The 20,422-nt window shown below is 46.4% G+C and overlaps 1 protein-coding gene across 5 annotated transcripts in view; it reads left to right on the top strand.

The window, feature by feature from the left end:
- The first annotated feature begins 10,875 nt into the window (after window positions 1-10,875).
- ccdc9 (coiled-coil domain containing 9) overlaps window positions 10,876-20,422 on the top strand; it is a 22,735-nt gene continuing 13,188 nt past the window's right edge. For all 5 annotated transcript variants that reach the window (XM_061216725.1, XM_061216723.1, XM_061216722.1 and 2 more), the window contains exons 1-7: window positions 10,876-11,008; window positions 11,932-11,997; window positions 12,511-12,615; window positions 15,599-15,748; window positions 17,171-17,641; window positions 17,898-17,981; window positions 18,690-18,857. In XM_061216725.1, the coding sequence (XP_061072709.1) occupies window positions 11,995-11,997; window positions 12,511-12,615; window positions 15,599-15,748; window positions 17,171-17,641; window positions 17,898-17,981; window positions 18,690-18,857 (981 nt within the window). In that variant the 5' untranslated portion in view covers window positions 10,876-11,008; window positions 11,932-11,994. The remainder of the gene's footprint in view (window positions 11,009-11,931; window positions 11,998-12,510; window positions 12,616-15,598; window positions 15,749-17,170; window positions 17,642-17,897; window positions 17,982-18,689; window positions 18,858-20,422) is intronic.

Below are 20,422 nucleotides of genomic sequence, written 5' to 3'. Positions count from 1 at the left end.
ATTAAGCCTAGTAGTAGCTAGTAGTAGTTGAAGTGGTAGTTGTTGTTGTAGCACTATTATTGTTGTGGTACAGTTTTTTAAATTTAATTTAATTTCATTTCATTTCATTTATTTATTTACCGGCCAGCTATTTTGAAGGTAATCGAAAACACGACGGATCTCTATCGCGATCTAATATCTCTGCAGGTGCAGTCTCAGCATGACAAATGTAGGCCCCCTGAATCTCTCTGCTTAGCCAGGTTGCGCTCTTTAAAAAGTCACCAGGGCAAAACACGCTTTGGGTCGCCTTCCATAGCCTATGTATGAAATGTGGGGATACATAGCCGATGGAACCCTGTTATGTAGAAGATAAATAGCAAAAAATGCCTTCTTGGGCTGTCTGAATAATCTGAGAGAGATGCGAGATGAGCAGCCTACCACCAAAAAATTATCTTACCGTGTTTACTAGCGTTGATTCTGCGCAAACAACATTCAAACGCTGATGTCTGCGGAACGGAAAGGTTCCGCTTTCTGTTGCCCGATGACTCATGGATTTGTCCCCTTCTGAGAGTAAGTCTCCGGGGAAACTCTTCTCATAAATGGGGAGATGAATGGAACCGCTCAAAGAGGTCACATGCCAAACATTATAAACTAATGATACTAAATGTACGCTAATGTAAATATAGCGAATGCATCAATAAATATCCGCAGAAAAGTGCAGATGAGTGGAACTGTGATAGGCTAATTATTATGTAGCCTAATGTATTTTAAATGGTACAACTACGCCTAATGATATGTCTTTATTATGTATTACGTATTGGTCGCTTGTTGTGTAGGCCTATGAGGTCCCCATTTGCACAAACGAATGCATGAGCACTCCCAAAAAGTTACCATTTAGCAAGTTGGCAGCATCTGTGTTCAGTGAAGATGACAGAACAGTCCTCCACCAAATTAACATCAAGCATCTTGATATGGGTGGGCTATAATTGCGCATTAGAGTGAATTTATGCAAAACATTTGAATGCTGTGATCACAAAATAAAGAATGGCAAAAATCCCAAATATTCTCAAACTCCAGCTTGTTGCCAATGCAAAATAGTCAAGTATTTGACATTTGTGTTAATGGTGCCATTATTAGGTTTTAGGCTTACTGATGTTGTACTGTGGTCCCCATGTTTCGTGGATACAGCCATTGTTAGGCATATTGCCTTAATTTGACACCTTGCATGCAGGTTGCTCTAGCTTGTCATTTAGGCCTTAGTCCAACTTTAATAGTCATATTCAGCGTAACCTACAAATCAAAATTCATCAGACATCTCACATAACATGTGATCAATTATCAACCTAAAACAACAACAGTGCTGACCAACTTTAATTTAAATGTAATATCTTAATAAGGTTTTCGTCGAGTATGCCTATTCGTATTCAAAAATGTTTCTTGGGATTTCCCTGAATTTCTAATTTGACCTCTTTAGTGCGACTTGTGACTGCAACTATTGTGGCCACCTTGCAGCTGTGCGCCATCTGGGACGCAGGGCTTTGTTGCGTCGCTTAATCGGAAGATTGTGACAGTTTGTCTGGAGACCCCAAACCAAAAGGGAACGCCTCCCATTACGCCGGGAATTCCCCGCTCAGGTACATGTCCGGGCGAACTTCCTTGCAGCGAATCGGAAGCACAGCGCGCGAGGATCTCCCGGATAGCGATAGTGGTCGATCCTACCCGAGAGCGTTTTGTTTAATTGTCTCTTTGGTGGGACTATGCATTTTTCGATAGGAAAAGTCTATTGCTAAAACGGCTTGTCGTAGGCTAGCTGAAGTTCGTGTGATTCAACGGTACTAGTATTGAATCAATTTTCACTGCACTATGAAAACTATGGTGATATCATTCTTAACAAAATCATTCATTTGTTTGAATTAATTAATTATTCAGGCAGGGCACTTTTGCACCATGCCACCAACACCACAATTGCCAGCTCATACAGAAGGCCCTTAGATATAAGATTATTAGGATAACATATAGTGTCCTCGCATCATTTCAGTTATACAGTGTATTGCCGCACCTGTGCTCACCTGAGGGTAGTTAGTGAGTGTAGCACACTGGTGTCGTCGAGGTTCAGAAAGTGGCAGCACACAATGAAGACTCACATCTGGTAACATGCCAGTAGTGAAGTCACTCGCCGGTCATGTGATGCGATGCGTATTGAATTCCACCCTGCACGTGCCCAGTGGGGGGAAATCTCACAGATTACAGCACTGTGAAAATCTAATGCCTAATACTCAATCACTAATGGACTATTTGCACCTACACAGCAGTGGCAGACTTGCAGATGTGTTCATTTACATGTTAATTATAATCTCTCTCTCGTTCTCGCTCTCTCTCTCTCTCTCTCTCTCTGTCTCTCTTGCTCTCTCTCGCTCTCTCTCCGGCTGTCTCTTTAAATTTTCCTGCTGTTTGTGTTTGTTTTTTTCTTCAGTTTGAGACATGATAATGGTACTGTAGTTGTATGCAAGTGTCTTCGGCTGACAGGAAGAGGCTGAGAGTGTTTTTTCTGGGCGTGCCGACTGTGTCACAGTGACCGTATGCATGTCTCTGACTCTCCTCTTTCATAGGTGGCTGCGGGGAGTAACCAAGCGGAAAGACAGATCTCTTCATACAATGAGTGCTGAGCTAAGCTAGGACCTGGGCTGCCACAATGACATCATCCTTCACCCCCCCCCCCTACACACACACACACATACACACACACGCAACAGCTCTCTCTCTCTCCGGCTACCAAGCAGACTGCTGGGTCCAGCACTATTCTCCCTCTACCCTCCATTTCGCAAATTAGTTTTCAGTGCTGCCAACTAATTGGCTGCTAAACAGGCGCTGTGGTGGGGGGAGCTGGGTGGCGCAGGGTAAACAGCTGCCTCTTCTTGTAAAGTAATGGGAGGGTGGCGAAAGACAGACGGCAACGGAGCGTCGCTCAGGATGTGCGGACACTGTGCAGCCAGGGGTCTGTGTTTACGAGAGGCCTCTTTGGCGTATCTATAGCCCCGGGCCGCGAGAGCAGAGGTGGGGCGGGCTCTGGGTAGTTTCAGCTCGCGCTGCAGCGAGTGATTGCGACACAGGCCTGAGGGTTGCAGGTTCTTTGCTGGTGTACTCTCGAATCAGGTGCATGACTGGTATTGCGATGGCAGCTGAGAGGGTTGTAGGATTTAAAGTGAGAAACCGCAGTGGTGAATGGTGTCTGCCAAACAATGAACTTAAGGACTCGTTTTTAAATTATCTTTTTAATCAACCTGTCTTAGCATATGCTGTGACTCAGCATCTGCGATGAAGGCAGAATGCCAAAATGTTTTAATCTTGTGACTCATATTTTTTCAGAATAGGTTAATTTGAAGATATTATTTTTTTGATGGATGATTTTTTTTCCAAGAGCTAGGCGCTCATTTTCTATTTGGTCACTGGACTTGGTGTTACGTTCTCAATACTGTAAACCTTTATGTCATCAGGACAGTACCCGATCAGAAGTCTTTACCCGTGTCAATCTTTCTTTGTCTTGTTCAGAGCAGAAGTATTTTTGCTATGGATGTATGTCACATTTAGAAAATGTTGGCTTCTATTTTCCATCGTCAGGGATATTATCATTGACAACAGTCATCAAAGCATTGTGACCTCACAAGGTTGCCAAGACAAATGACATCATCAGTGAAGGGGGAGGAGAGTGTGAAGCATAGGGTTTCACAAAGCTGTGCTTATATGGTCATCACCTGCACTGGAGAGACACTAATGTTTATTGGGCATTTGTGTCATCCTTTCATATAATTGCATGAATGATTGCCTGTGCTTAGGCCTGGATTCAATCAACCTTCAATCGAATTTCACTTATGTCGTAACACATGGTTCGGTGAGTTTTGTTATCAACCAGAATTAATGACAAGAATTGTGTCTGCAGTGGGACAAGTAACGCTTGCAAAGAGTTAAAGCGAAGAACATGTTTTGAGTACTGAATTCAGCCTAGTTGCGTGTTGAAGTTACATAGAAATGTCAGAGTTGACCTGCAAACAAATTATAACCCTTATAAAGGTGATTCTTTTGAAAAGTGCATGTTTGTACGTGAAAGGCTTATAAGAGGACATGAAGAGAGCGTGATATTACAGTCATGGGATTAATAATCATATCAAGAGGATGGTTATGAGCCCTGTAATGTCAAATACATAAAACAGAGTATTACAACGGAGTGCTCTTTTCTGCCATGGCTCCTTAAACAGATGCTTACGCTCAAGTTTAGGACCTATGAGGTGGAATCAATTTGCAGTGACAGTGTGATCAAAGTACAAATTCACTGTAACACCACAGTTGTGTGTCACAGAGCAGACGTCCTTATGGGGTTACTGTTCAGCCCCTACCCGCAAATGCACTTCAGTTAGGCTAAGTACTACACTGACATTTATACTGACACTATAATAAGAAAAACTCACATTTTGAGCTCAAAGAATGTACCAGTGCTAATTCTCTTCCTGGAACTGTGCATGTGAACTGCTTTCCTACTTCTCAACTATACATTTTACTTCTTTCTTTACTGTCAAGTCTGCATCTAGAATCTAGGACCCATTTAAATCCAAAAAAAAAAAAAAAGATTTATGTTTGAAATCTGAAAGTGTTATTATGAGATTAAGCCATCAACGGTGGCGAGTGCAAAGGGTAATTTGACAGGTCTGAGCGGATTTGGAGCACCCCTAATGCACCCATTTATCTTAGGGCCTGAATCCGCATCGTTAGCAAGGCAGCGAGGAGCACTATGATGACCTTTTGCACGGCGGTGACCCAAGAACAACATGAGGTCAGCGGCCCAGCTCACTGACGGGATAATCATGCAGAATGTGGCAGAAGCTGCCTGCAGGTCTGGGTAGTGGGGGCTCGGCTGGAGAGCGAGCGATTACCTCATTACCCCGCTCGACAAGCCGATCACATGGCTGCCGGCCGGGAGCGGTGGGAGTTGGAAGGAACAGCCGGGGCGGTGAGGTCAGCTGTTCCGTCACACTCCCTGTGACCACAGAATGCCCTTGGTTTAATAGGGATATTTAAACACTGTGTGATAGAATGTGCGTCAGCACATCCGCCCTGTTCAGCTCAGCCTTCTCCAGCAACGATGGAAAAGACGCAGTCTCCGTGATAATAACTCATAGCGTACGCATGAACTTAACTGAGATTTCATTTGTGATGGCGCAAATTAGGCCTTTTTCCTCAACTGGTCTAATGTCTCTTTCTCTATTTCCTTTTAAGCTCACTGTTTCAAAGCATAGCCCAAAGAGAAGGTAAACATGGTTGTGAAGTGCCAGGTATGTTCCTGGTTGTGCTCTATTGGAACTGCATAATTGGATTAATTACAGTGTTAGGCTTAATGTTTGAATTCTTTTCTTTTAGCAGGATAAGCCTCTTGAGATGGCACATCTCATTTTCGAGGGGGTCCTCATCCATGTGCTGGAAGGACTCAGCTGTTCCATTCAGGCTCTGGCTATTCTGCTCAGGCCATTAGTACTACCTTAAACACACAAGGAGTGAGACCCTGGGTTCAAATCCTGGCTGGGAATCTAAATTTCCCATGAATTAAGCCTATGTAGATATGTAGATATTTCATTTGTGTATTCCTGGCTCCCGCCCAATGTATGCTGGGATGTGTACAATCATGACAGGAATAAGCAGGTTAGATAATGGGCGACATTAGCTTAGGGGGTGTGAGCTGTCATCTGGCAGTTGGCTGGTTGCTGGTTCCCCCCCTAACCCCTGCCCCCGGGTGTGTCAAAATGTCCCTGAGTAAGACACCTAACCCCCAATTGCTCCTGACGAGCTTGATGACATGGCATGGCATGGCAGCCAATTGTCATTGGTGGGTGCATCAATTGTACAGCGCCTTGGCTAAAGGCGCTATATTAATGCCAACCATTACCATTTGGATGGATGTCCATCCAGGTGATGATAGGTCAATTGGCCATTGAGTCAGGGAGAAGTGAAACCCTCCTTCCCTAGATCACCCAGTTGAGTTCTTCCCCTGATCAGAAGTCAGCCTTGTCCATACCCTTCTGTGTTTGAATGATCCAATTATGCACTGGCAATAATTACAATAATTACATTAACTGCATATTGTGTGTTGTACTTTGACACAGCTGAAAATAATCAAACTTGTGAATTATACCAGGGGTCAATAAGGAGACCCAATAAATATTGATGTATATATATCTATAAAGTACCATTGAACCATGACAATCTATATTTATCGAGTAGTGAAAGTACTGAAAACAAAAGGCGTTCCCAACACACAAAAAGAACAGAAACAAAATATAGCATGCTGGCATCACAGTCCTCTGAGCATGAATTTACACCATCTCCTCTGAGTTCTCTGTTTTTTAACCCCTAGTTGAACAAACTTAAAGCTGTAGAAACAACAGATTTTCCCTTTTTTTCTGCAGGTGTGTATGAACAGACAGTAAAGTTGAAGAAAATCCCTTTCGTGTTTGTTCAGTTCAGTTGCAGGTTAGGAGGATGATTGAACACTCGGTTGCCACACCCCGGCCCCTCATCCTCCCATGAGGTTGCCAGGTTTGGTTGCTCGCCTGTCACAACAATTAGGTCATCACTAGGTCTGTGTTTACAAAACTGGAGAGGGAAGCTGCGAAAGAAGTGTAACCCGGCACTGGCTGGCTCAGCACTGGGCCCGGCTCCTGGACATCTCTCGGGTGATGAGGCGCCGAGCACTTTGCTGTGGAACAGTATTCCTCAGAACGTCATCGCCTTATCACAACACGCGTCAACAGAGCCCTGTAACAGATTCCATAACCCTGGTTTCGCCTGCCTGCAGTGCTAATTAAATGATACCCCTATAGAGTTGCACAGCCTTATCAGATGATAGGGAAATCTTTCAGGTGGTCAGTGTTTTGCTTGGCAACGGATGATGCTGGAGGGACAAGAATAACACCAAAACCCATCACTCTGCCCACAAACATTATGTGATTTGAGAACAGATAAGAGAAATGCTAGGCTATAGGTTGAAACTGTGTTTTGTAGGACCACTTAGTAATGCTCATGGAGTCCAAATTTTGATTAAAAACATGCATGGTGCTACAGCAATGATATTGTCTATAAAACATTATTGGTTCCATCATCCACGTATTTGAAAGGTCTCGATACTCGAGGAGCATTTTAAAAGCAGCACTTCACATGCCAAATATATAGAGAAGGCCTACTGCATGAAGCACTTTTTGGGTGTATTGCGTTGTGTGCTGTTGCCTTGTTGCTAGAGTGATGGAGTTGGAGATTGGGTGACATATATGGGGAGAGAGAGAGAGAGAGAGAGAGAGAGAGAGAGAGAGAGAGAGAGAGAGAGAGAGAGAGAGAGAGAGAGAGAGAGAGAGAGAGAGAGAGAGAGAGAGAGAGAGAGAGAGAGAGAGAGAGAGAGAGAGAGAGAGAGAGAGAGAGAGAGAGAGAGAGAGAGAGAGGTACTAAAGTCCCACTCTCACAGTAGATTGTTTTTCTTTCGCGCAGTTCTTCTGCCCGGAAACAGTGCTCCGGCAGCCGCGGCAGGGGTGAAACGATTGGTCGGCTGGTTCGGCGGCAGACTTTGCCTCTCCTGCTATGATGACACCGCTGCGCAAGGAAGCGCAGCTCGAGAGCTCTCTTTAACACACAAGGGTGGCTGTGTCATTTGGTATTAACGTCAACCTACATCGTCCACGACTGCTACCCACCCCCCCCGCCTGCCTGTCATCCCCCGAATTGATTTGTTGCCGTTTATATGTTCATTTCATTGCAAGCCTTTCTCTACCGTTGTCATATATGAGACGAGTAGCTATTACTTATAGATTATCTGTTTGCAAAAATGATTCAGTGGCGATTTGATTTGGAAATATACAATTAACCACACAATTTCAGACATATTCTTGTTATTGTTGTTGTTGCTCAAAAATATGTAGTCTATTGAATGCAAAGGCTAATGAATGTAGTTTTTAACATGACTGGAGAACCATATTCGCAATGCCCAAACGGTCACCGTGTCACTCATGTTGGATCCGCCCTTCAATGTTTATCTAAGGATTAGTGCAACAGTGACACGTGTGATATCTGAAGGCGTGCCTTGAACTCACACGCTAAAATGGAACAAAACAAGTTATCATTATTGTTTACACATAATATGACTATTATAAATGATCCACTTGCGAGATTGTTCGCTCACTGTTACGTTACTCCACCCACAATTATTCTAGATTCATACATATTCGATTGAATGAATGTGGCGGCTCATTCGGCAACAGGGTGATGTCATTCTGTTCCAAATGATTTGGTGTCGCGGGTTTTATTGAAGGGTTAGGTGGGGGAATTTTCCTATATTCTTTGCGGAACACGTCAGCTTTCTAAAAATAAATTGCATATGATTACAACACTTCTTTCTATTTTTAGACCACACGATCTCAGCACGGTCCGTTCCGCAAGTCTCTTCTCATAAATGACCAAAAATGCTTCATAAATCGTTTCAGTATATATAAATTAAGTCGATTTATATACGTTTGGAAGAAGATTCAAGTTTAAATTTTTCGTTTGATACTTTGAAGCACTAAATTAATGCGACCTTATTTATTTCTTTTCAAATTACCTAGCCTACATTATGAACAACTTGCATTGATTATTTAAACTTACTGCAGAGTAATTCACCTGGGTTTGTGGCATACCGTAGGAGCAGACTGCAATAAAGCACACTGCAGGGCCAAATTATGAGGTTGCTCGGTAGGTTATCCTTCTATTTTGCAGGCTTTGGCGGCCTCTGGTTGAAGTAGGATATAACTACACCCGAACCACCGTTAATTTGCTCAGCTCCAATTCTATCATAAAGGCCTGTCCACCAGCTTACAAGCAGGTCAGACTCCTGACAGAGAGGTGTCAGAACAACTCTCTCTGAACATCGGTAAAGCAAATACGCTGGTCATTGACTTCAGGAGGCAGTAGGTGGACCACACCCCTATTTACATGGGAGGGGATGCTTTGCAGAGCGTTCACATGGGTGTGACCATAACTGATGACCTCAAGTGGACACATCACAACTGTAATCGAGAAGGCTCAACAGCACCCTTTCTTCCTCAGAGGAAGGCGGGGATGTCTGAATCAACTTTTACAGCTGCAAAATGGAGCCCATGGCATTGTATTTTTCTCTCTTCTCCCATCTGGCAGACAGTACAGAGCAATATACACTTGGATGTCAAGATTCAGAGACAGGTTTTAATCCTGAATAAGGACTCACTGACTTTTTAATACTATTATGCACTTTATAGTCACTTGCACTGACTGTGACTGAATGCTTCTTTTTACATTTTTTATACTGATTTTACTATTGTTCTTATTCTTATTCTTGTTTTATTTTTATTTTTATTTAAGCCTGTGGGAAATGTGGGAAAGGTATGAATTTCATTGTAGTCTGTAGGCTACATATGATAATAAAGCTTTGATTTGGAGTTTGACAGATGCAGAAAGGGCAGGGTTGAAAAGCTGATTCTATGTATAAGTCTCTAAGCGTTGTATTAGTATTATAGTTTTTTAGGCTGAACATGTGATGTTGCAGTCACGACATTTATCCAAGTAGTCGTTTTTATGCGGAGCATGATTCTACTATTGATTTTACGATGCTTTGCCTTTTCTCTCTACATTTCTTATAGAAAGCAGAAAGGTTCTAGCTATGCACCAACATAAACCAAAATGAAATAAAATGTATGTATGCATGCATATGCATGCGCGTATAGGCTATGTTTGTGTGTGTCATTTTTAAAAAAAATACACAGTACTTTATTAGTACTGCCTTGCTGCCTGGAATTCTGTACTCAGGACATATACAGTAACATTATAAAAACACACCTTTTCAAACTCTACCTTAGTCCTCCCTCCTGATCCCCCCCCCCCTTTTTCCAATATCCCTATCCCTCTTGTCTAACGCAAAAAAAATATATAATAATTGCACTTACGATGACTGTTGTTTAGAGCAGCACTTCATGTGTATTTTACTAGTTATGGATGTGATGCTTTAACTTGTGGAAGAACCCATGCACTTGTAAATCGCTTTGGATTAAAAGCATCTGCCAAATGACTTAAAATGTAAATGTATGTCACAGTAGTACAGTATGGCTGTTAGGCAACATTATTTTATGTCACAACAGTATAGCATGGCTGTTGGGGAACAGGACTTTTGTCACAGTAGTGCAGTATGTCTGTATGTCACAATAGTACAGTATGGCTGTTAGGCAACATTTTTTTATGTCACAACAGTATAGTATGGCTGTTGGGGAACAGGACTTTTGTCACAGTAGTGTAGTATGTCTGTATGTCACAATAGTATAGTATGGCTGTTAGGCAACATTATTTTTTGTCACAACAGTATAGTATGGCTGTTGGGGAATGGGATTTTTTATATAACAACAGTATAGTATGGCGGTTGGGGAACAGGACTTATATCTCAACAGTATACTATGGCTGTATGTCACAGCAGTATGTCTGTTGGGGAACAGGACTTATGTCACAAGAGTATAGTATGGCTGTTGGGGAACAGGACTTATATGTCACAGCAGTATGGTATGACTTGTATTGTGAGGTTATTGACATTGACTCTTAATCGTGTTATGCTGTTTCTCAAAGTTGTGAGTGACTATTCACATGTAGTTTATGTCCCTAGTTATGTGCTGCAATTTGCAGGATAGATGAGTGTGTTCATCCAGTAAATACCACCTTTGGTAATTCATTTGAATTATTCAGCGGTGTTGTTTTACCACCAAAGTTTGCATATTTGAATATGGCCTGGAGTACTGTACTCAGAACGTGTCGCTGGGTTTATTCGCTGCCTCTTTAAATATATTGGTTTAGGTGCAGAATTTGGCAGGAAGCTGGAGTAGAGCATACAGGAAGTGGATGCGAGGACTCACTTTTGTGAGGGCCGAAACTAACGCGCTGTAAGCATTGTAGCGAGACTCAACAGGCCCAGCGACGGATATAATCTTAATACGCGGACAAACAGGTAAGCATTGCATGTTCAAATGTAGCATAATACCGCGACTTTTATTATCCCGTTAAACAGCTTCAAGCCGGACGGTATGTTTTTAAACAGTATTATTTCTTTCACAAAGAAATGCCAGACATGTTGCCTTTAATGTAGCGATTCAGTAGCAGCTTGTATCTACCTGCAACTTCGTAACATTTCGGCTATTTATATCATCATCGACAAGTTGTGTAAACAATACTTTACGAAGCTGAGACTTTAGCATAAATGCAATGACAAATTTCAGGACTAGAAGTCGTGTGCGATGCTGAGTTTGGTACTTTAAAGCCCCTCAAGACTCTTTGCATGGTTGTTTCACTAATACGCTTAAGAAGGACTTCTCATAAAGGACGATTGAGCAACTTAGTGTTATGAAGGATTGAATACACGGACATCCCGAACGTTATTACGCCAATTTGCTTCGCTCTGTAAGGCAAAACTGGTTTTGTTTTAGTCGACACACGCTTTTTTGTATATTTTCTTCATTCCCCCTGTTGCCTGATTTCGCCGTGCACTGAAGATTTATATAGGCTATATAGAAATACCAAATACAGTTCAAACACAAATTCATTTGCATACCAAATGTCCAACAAATGAAACACTGCTGCCATAAATCTCCCTCATTTTCACTACGCCAGACCAGTGTGCTGGAGTTAGTTGTTCCTTCAAAGGAAAACATCCGCCAATGGCACAATAAATAGTACCAATACAGTGTTAAACACAATTGTTGTGAAATTACGAGCTGCTAATTCGTGTGTTTCTGTTCAGTGTGTTTGTGTCAACGTCTATGTTTAAAAAAACAAAACAAAAACCTATACAAATGAAATTGAATTTAACGGTGTCTTTGGAAAATGCGAAACGACCCTTTTGTAATGAGTTCACGTTTGATTTTGTCTTCACAGGTTCCTGAGAGCAGCCTTGAGAGGGAGTTTTTCTCCAGCTGAGAGCAAGGCAGGCTCGCAGCCATGGTGAGTTCTACCCCAGTTCATCACCAGTTTACACTACATTACATTATTGGCATTTGGCAGACTCTCTTATCCAGAGCGACGTACAGTTGGCTATCCTCCCCTGGAGCAATGCAGGGTTAAGGGCCTTGCTCAAGGGCCCCTGACCTTGCCTGTCCCAGTCATTTACCTTAACCACTACGCTACAGGCCGCCCAATTGAGTTTAGTTTCTCAATTTTAATTGGCATTGGCTGCATACATTTTAGTTCATTTTGTAAATATAGACTAATCTGACATACAGACATGATGCATGAAGATCATAGTCAAAAGAAAAATGGGGTTGGGGTGCCTATTTTTAGTTTGTTGTTGGTAAAAGGTCAAGTCTTTGGACTATTTCATTAATCTGATTCCAAACTTAGTGGTCCCCTGTTTGTCATGGGCCTTTCCTGGCCCCATGTCCTGCTGTCGCGCCTGTGTTTTTAAGACCCGGTGTTGGTGCTTTGTCTCCTCGCGCTGCTGCTCTTCCCGGCCTGCAGTCTACAGCAGTGGATCTGAAAACGAAGGAGGAGAAGGATGCCGCGCTGGACAGGCGGATCGAGGCGCTGCGGAAGAAGAACGAGGCCCTGATGCGGAGGTACCAGGTGAGGGGGCGCGTACGTCAACGTGACAACCCTCACGCGGGCCCTTAACCACCACTCCAGGAAGTGACCTCACCATTCATATGGGCTCCCATACCCCTTCCGCATTCACTCAACTTCTCCCAGCTAGCCACGACGGATTCCAGCTTGGGGTTGGCATGTCTCTATCATTGGTACTTGTCCGCCCTTTCCAAGAGTGATCAGGACACAGCCTCGAACCCTGCTGAGTGAGGCAGTATGCCTTGGGAATGTATTTAGATAGGTGGCAGCGTAGTACAATGAGTAGGGAATGGTGTAATCAAAATGTTGCTGTTTCAATTCCCATTTGGTGTACCCTTGAGTAAGGTACTGAATCAAGGTGTATAAATGGATACTGTAAAGTGAATTGGCCTCGATTTGAGTTAGGCAATGTAAAGATAAATCTTAGCTGGCCTTCCCACCCTCTGCTTGGCAAGCAGTTCCAAGTGCCCAGGAAATATGTACTAGTGCTGCAGTATAGCGTAGTTGTTGGGGAACAGGACTTTTATGTCACAGTAGTGTAGTATGGCTGGTGGGGAACAGGACTTTTATCTCACAACGTCCTGTTGGGGAACAGGACGTTTGTCACAGTAGTGTAGTATGTCGGTATGTCACAATAGTTTAGGGGTGTCTCGGTGGTGCAGCCTGCAGAGCACTGACCGCATGCTCATTGTGAGCCGCGACGTCAACGGTTCGAATCCGACCGTTTGACCATTTGTCGCATGTCTTTCCCTCTCTCTCGCCCCCATTCTTCCTGTCTCTATATACTGTCCAATAAAGCTGAAAAAAACCCCCAATAGTTTAGTATGGCTGTTAGGCAACATTATTTTTGTGTCAACAGTATAGTATGGCTGTTGGGGAACAGGACTTTTACGTCACAATAGTATAGTATGGCTGTTGGGGAACAGGACTTTTGTCACCATAGTGTAGTATGTCTGTATGTCACAACAGTATCGTATGGCTGTTGGGGAACAGGACATTTGTTACAACAGTATAGTTAGGCTGTTAGGCAACATTATTCTTGTCACAACAGTATAGTATGGCTGTTGGGGAAAAGGACTTTTGTCACAGTAGTGTAGTATGGCTGTTAGGCAACAGGACTTTTACGTCACAATAGTATAGTATGGCTGTTGGGGAACAGGACTTTTGTCACAGTAGTTGTAGTATGTATGTCACAGTAGTATAGTATGGCTGTTGGGGAACAGGACATTTGTTACAACAGTATAGTTTGGCTGTTAGGCAACATTATTTTTGTCACAACAGTATAGTATGGCTGTTGGGGAACAGGACATTTGTTACAACAGTATAGTTTGGCTGTTAGGCAACATTATTTTTGTCACAATAGTATAGTATGGCTGTTGGGGAACAGGACTTTTGTCACAGTAGTGTAGTATGGCTGTTAGGCAACAGGACATTTGTTACAACAGTATAGTTTGGCTGTTAGGCAACATTATTTTTGTCACAACAGTATAGTATGGCTGTTGGGGAACAGGAGTTTTGTCACAGTAGTGTAGTATGGTTGTTAGGCAACAGGACTTTTACGTCACAATAGTATAGTATGGCTGTTGGGGAACAGGACTTTTGTCACAGTAGTGTAGTATGTCTGTATGTCACAGTAGTATAGTATGGCTGTTGGGGAACAGGACATTTGTCACAGTAGTGTAGTATGGCTGTTAGGCAACAGGACCTTTACGTCACAACAGTATAGTATATATTGTAGGCAGCTCCTACTCCAGGCGCTCGTCATTTCCCGCCTGGATTACTGCAACTCCCTCCTAGCCGGTCTCCCAGCTTGTGCCATCAAGCCCCTCCAGCTGGTCCAGAATGCTGCAGCCCGCCTGATCACCAGTCAGCCCAGGTCGACTCATGTCACCCCACTCCTCATTGGCCTCCACTGACTTCCTATTGCTGCACGCATCCGATTCAAGGCCCTAGTGTTGGCATTTCAGGCCGCTAAGGGGACTGCCCCACCTTACATGCAATCCTTAATCACTCCCTACTCCCCAGCTAGACCACTCCGGTCTGCCAGCTCTGGTCGCCTTATGGTTCCCTCACTACGAGCACCTGGTGGTCGAGCTGCACGTCACGCCTGTTTTCCGTTCTGGTTCCTCAGTGGTGGAATGACTTGCCTACCAGTGTCAGGACTGCTGAATCCCTCCCCCTATTTCGACGCAGACTAAAAACACACCTTTTCAAACTGTACCTTAGTCCTCCCTCCTTGTCTAACCCCAAAAAATATATATAATTGCACTTATGATGACTGTTGTTTAGAACAGCACTTATTTTACTAGTTATGGATGTGATGCTTTAACTTGTGGATGAACCTATGCACTTGTAAATCGCTTTGGATTAAAAGCATCTGCCAAATTACTTAAAATGTAAATGTATGTCACAGTAGTATGGTATGGCTGTTAGGCAACATTATTTTATGTCACAACAGTATAGTATGGCTGTTGGGGAACAGGACTTACATCTCAACAGTATACTATGGCTGTATGTCACAGCAGTATGTCTGTTGGGGAACAGTACTTGTCACAAGAGTATAGTATGGCTGTTGGGGAACAGGACTTGTATGTTACAGCAGTATGGTGGACGTATGGTGACATTGACTCTTAATCATGTTATGCTGTTTCTCAAAGTTGTGAGTGACTATTCACATGTAGTTTATGTCCCTAGTTATGTGCTGCAGGTTGCCGGATAGATGAGTGTGTTCATCCAGTAAATACCACCTATGGTAATTCATTTGAATTATTCAGCGGAGTTGTTTTACCACCAAAGTTTCCATATTTGAACTCAACTGAACTTCATTCTTTCACTTTCCAGTGACATTCAGTCTTGTGTTCAATGGGAAGGTTGTAGGTCATCCACTGTAGATCTATAACTATCCACTGAAGCCACTAGATTTAGTTATGGGATTAAAAGGTCTTCTTTTTCCTCCCTCTTCACCATACCATTCTCCCGGTTTCAGGAAATTGAGGAAGACAAAAAGAAGGCGGAGCAGGAGGGGATTGCCGTGACAACCCAGCGCAAGCCACGCCCCCACGATGCAGAGGCCGACCGCAGAAGGATGGAGAAGGATAATTTCACCGTCACCGTGGACCTCTCTAAACCAGCGGGGGTGAGCTTGCGCGAACGGGCCAGTTCCCTGCTGGCTGTCTGACCATGGCGCCGAACACCAGGCGTGATCCAACATTAATGTAACGATGCCCCTAGCATGGCATTGCCTGATCACTTCTCCCACACACTCGCATGCAGCGTGGGTGGATACAAGTTCATTTCCAAGTTCCTCTCAATCAAAAATGATAGCAACAATATGAAATCAAAGGGGCACATCAAGCACTTTGAGCAAAAGGCAGACCTCCCCCCAGCACTTGATGCTTGTTATAATGCCTCGTGGAGACTTAAAACCAAAGACCAAATAAGCATTTGGTCAGGTATGTTGTAGGCATTTGGTCCAGTATGTCGTAAGCATTTGGTCCTGTATGTTGCTGGGCCTTGTTTATTCCATGGTATGAAGGATTGCTATGGTAACCGTTGCTGAGATCAGTGGCCCCGGGTGTTGTCACTGAAGGCGTCTCATGTCCATCCATGTGTTACACCTTAAAATATCTGCTCACTCTTCCACAGATGTCGTTTTTAATCACCCACCCACAGCCAGGCAGGACGGTCTCTGGGGCTATTTAATCAATGCCTGTTGTGATTCTGTTGGGCCCAGATGGCCACTCGTAATTGGACCTCCCTTTGTGGTCCACAAAGGTCACATCGCCTAACTTAGCAGTTGCACACCATCCAGCCGCACTGTACTATTTTTGAGACTGCTGAGCATGTCTGGTGCTTTCGGTTGATCATCAGGCAGGGGTTTTTAATAACCGTGCCTGTCGAGACATAACCTTGATTTTTCAATTGTGAAATGGGCCACTTGCATTAACTAATGCATTGAGTCCACCTGGCGGTTCATTTGCAGTGCAGTCAATCATATTTATAGGTGATATTATATGTGAAGGCTGGTGTCTTAATGACATTTCTGGCACTTGTAGTCCCCCAGCGGTGAAGCTGAGGCGTGTGCTGTGCCAGCAGGCCTCTTTGTGATTAGTGTTCATCAATAATCGCATTAGGCCTTCGCTGGGTCTTATCCCGTGTCTCACACTGTGCTGCGTGCGCAACCAGACACTTTTCCGACCTTTTTAATTGAGTGCCTGAAAGCGCAAAGTTGGCTTCTTGTTTAATGTGCTATGCTGTATTGCGGCATTTGTGTAATCTCAGGATGAGCCCTTGGTACGCTTTACGCTGGAAAAGGAAATCCATTCGGCCTTAGATGGGTTGTTCACGTGGGGATGTGTTCACAGGGGGATGTGTTCACAGGGGGATGTGTTCACAGGGGGATGTGTTCACAGGGGGCTGTGATCACAGGGGGGCTGTGATCACAGGGGGGCTGTGATCACAGGGGGGATGTGTTCACAGGGGGGATGTGTTCACAGGGGGATGTGTTCACAGGGGGGATGTGTTCACAGTTGGGTGTGACACTCATTCTTGTCCGCAGGAGAAACGTGTCATCAACGACAGGAAGCCAGCAGCGCCCCGTGGGGGCTGGGGGAGTGAGGAGGGTGAGGGCCCCAGGCCCCAGGGCGAGGGCCCCAGGCCCCAGGGCGAGGGCCCCAGGCCCCAGGGCGAGAGCCTGCCCAGGAGGGCCGGGTCTGGGCGGCTGAACAGGGGCATGCCCCGCGGGGGGGCCCGGCCCGACAGGAGGGAGCCCCGTCACGACCGGGCAGAGCCACGGCCGGACCGTCCGCTCTGGGACAGCGAGCCCGGGGAGGGGCCCGGCCGGAACGAACGCACTGCTCGAGGAGGAAGGAGGGGGAGAGGTGGAGGCGGAGGTGGCGGAGGAGGTGGAGGTGGTGGTGGAGGAGGAGGAGGAGGAGGAGGAGGGCCCCAGGGAGGGCCCCAAGGAGGGCCCCAAGGAGGGCCCCAAGGAGGCCCCCAGGGAGGTCTGCCATCAGACAGGAAGTCCAAGGTGAGTTTAGACTTGTAAAATGTGCAACATTGACACTGCGCACTATGAAAGCCGCGTGGTTACCCTGAATCATCCCGTGTGAAGAGAACAGGAAGATTAAACGCCTTGTGCTGTTCCTGTCTAATGACCTTGAATGTGGCATAGCTCCGGAGTGACACACACTCCTCTCAACTCATTTCCATTGTATGCATATCAGCTGCGCGTCGACGCCTTAGCCCTCGGCACCTGGTTACTAAAGCCTGTTTGTCTCTGTCAGGAGTGGGAGGAGAAGAGGCGGCAGAACATTGAGAAGATGAACGAGGAGATGGAGAAGATTGCGGAGTACGAGAGAGGCCAAAGGGTGAACGACAAGCTTCCTATCCTCCTTTTGATTGCGTCTGTTTATTTTTCACTTCCCAGCCGTTTTATGCCAGCTGTGTGTGGACGTCTGGTGGGATGATGCGCAATTACTGATGGCATTGACCAGGTTGGGTGGGATTTGGTTAATAGTGGGACCAGTCTGGGTAAGGCGACCCAATGTCCTTCGCCCAAGGCCAAGGATATCACAGGTTATTCATTCTCACTACCGATGTTGGCAGCCATCTTCAATGGAAGAATGGAGTTTATATAGATGAGAACAACTTTCCCCTTCCACATACTCACTGTCGCTTCAGGGCATAACATTACACATACATGCTCATTACAATTAGCTAACGCTTTTATCTCATGCAACACAGAGTTGATTCAACTAAGCAGACAATTCAGACAATACCCCTGGAGCAATGTGGGGTTAAGGGCCTTTCTCAAGGGTTCAACAGCTGTGTGGTTCTTGCATTGGCTACACCAGGGCTTGAAACGCTAACCTTCCTGGTCCCAGTCATGCACCAAAGCCACTAGCTGACAGCTCTTGTATGCATTCAGGATGTTAAGCTCTCAACAGTGTCTGGTATAGCCCTTGGGCTACCCAGCTGCGCTTGGGCTGACCGTTGCATTCCAGCCGTCGTGTAAAACGAGGCGCTGGCCTCATAAAGAGCAGGTTATTCAGACGCGTTCTCGTTTTGTCCCGCAGGGGGAAGCGGACAAGAACCCGACCCGGAACTTCCTGGATGACCCGCGCCGCTGCGGGCCCGTCCCGGACCTCGACCGCAAGGAGGGCAGCCGCCGGCACGTCCGCAACTGGGGCGGCCTGGACTTCGACAACGTGAAGACGGGGGCGGAGGTGGAGAAGGAGTGGATGGTGAGCCACGGGGGGGGGGGGGGGGGGGCCTCTGACAGCGGCACCGTCCTGTGGCGCTGAGCTCAGGATGGTGTTTACTGTTTTGGGTTCTGGAATAAGTAAAATAATCGGCCTGTTGTGTGATTTTACGCATTCATTCCGTTTTTCTCCCCCGTTTTTGGAACGGGCGGTCGTGTTTTTGTGTCGTTGTTCATCGGCGCCATCACCGCTGTCGTTTCGGAAGAGCACAGGGAGCGTGCCGTTTCGGGAGAGCGCAGGGAGCGTGTCGTTTCGGGAGAGCGCAGGGAGCGTGTCGTTTCGGGAGAGCGTGTCGTTTCGGGAGAGCGCAGGAGAGCGTGTCGTTTCGGGCGAGCGCAGGAGAGCGTGTCGTTTCGGGAGAGCGCAGGGAGCGTGTCGTTTCGGGAGAGCGCAGGGAGCGTGTCGTTTCGGGAGAGCGCAGGGAGCGTGTCGTTTCGGGAGAGCGCAGGGAGCGTGTCGTTTCGGGAGAGCGCAGGGAGCGTGTCGTTTCGGGAGAGCGCAGGGAGCATGTCGTTTCGGGAGAGCGCAGGGAGCCTGTCGTTTCGGGAGAGCGCAGGAGAGCGCGTCGTTTCGGGAGAGCGTGTCGTTTCGGGAGAGCGCAGGAGAGCGTGTCGTTTCGGGAGAGCGCAGGAAGCGTGTCGTTTCGGGAGAGCGTGTCGTTTCGGGAGAGCGTGTCGTTTCGGGAGAGCGCAGGAGAGCGTGTCGTTTCGGGAGAGCGCAGGCGAGCGCAGGAGAGCGCAGGAGAGCGTGTCGTTTCGGGAGAGCGCAGGGAGCGTGTCGTTTCGGGAGAGCGCAGGGAGCGTGTCGTTTCGGGAGAGCGCAGGGAGCGTGTCGTTTCGGGAGAGCGCAGGGAGCGTGTCGTTTCGGGAGAGCGCAGGGAGCGTGCCGTTTCGGGAGAGCGCAGGGAGCGTGCCGTTTCGGGAGAGCGCAGGGAGCGTGTCGTTTCGGGAGAGCGCAGGAAGCATGTCGTTTCGGGAGAGCGCAGGGAGCCTGTCGTTTCGGGAGAGCGCAGGAGAGCGCGTCGTTTCGGGAGAGCGTGTCGTTTCGGGAGAGCGCAGGAGAGCGTGTCGTTTTGGGAGAGCGCAGGAAGCGTGTCATTTCGGGAGAGCGTGTCGTTTCGGGAGAGCGTGTCGTTTCGGGAGAGCGTGTCGTTTCGGGAGAGCGCAGGAGAGCGTGTCGTTTCGGGAGAGCGCAGGCGAGCGCAGGAGAGCGCAGGAGAGCGTGTCGTTTCGGGAGAGCGCAGGGAGCGTGTCGTTTCGGGAGAGCGCAGGGAGCGTGTCGTTTCGGGAGAGCGCAGGGAGCGTGTCGTTTCGGGAGAGCGCAGGGAGCGTGTCGTTTCGGGAGAGCGCAGGAGAGCGTGTCGTTTCGGGAGAGCGCAGGAGAGCGTGTCGTTTCAGGAGAGCGCAGGAGAGCGCAGGAGAGCGTGTCGTTTCGGGAGAGCGTGTCGTTTCGGGAGAGCGCAGGAGAGCGTGTCGTTTCGGGAGAGCGCAGGAGAGCGTGTCGTTTCGGGAGAGCGCAGGAGAGCGTGTCGTTTCGGGAGAGCGTGT

The sequence above is a fragment of the Conger conger genome, chromosome 13 (genome assembly GCF_963514075.1).
Source record: "Conger conger chromosome 13, fConCon1.1, whole genome shotgun sequence".
Lineage (NCBI taxonomy): Eukaryota > Metazoa > Chordata > Actinopteri > Anguilliformes > Congridae > Conger > Conger conger.
The sequence above is the reverse complement of the archived record's forward strand: the minus strand, read 5'-3'. Positions and strand labels throughout refer to the sequence as shown.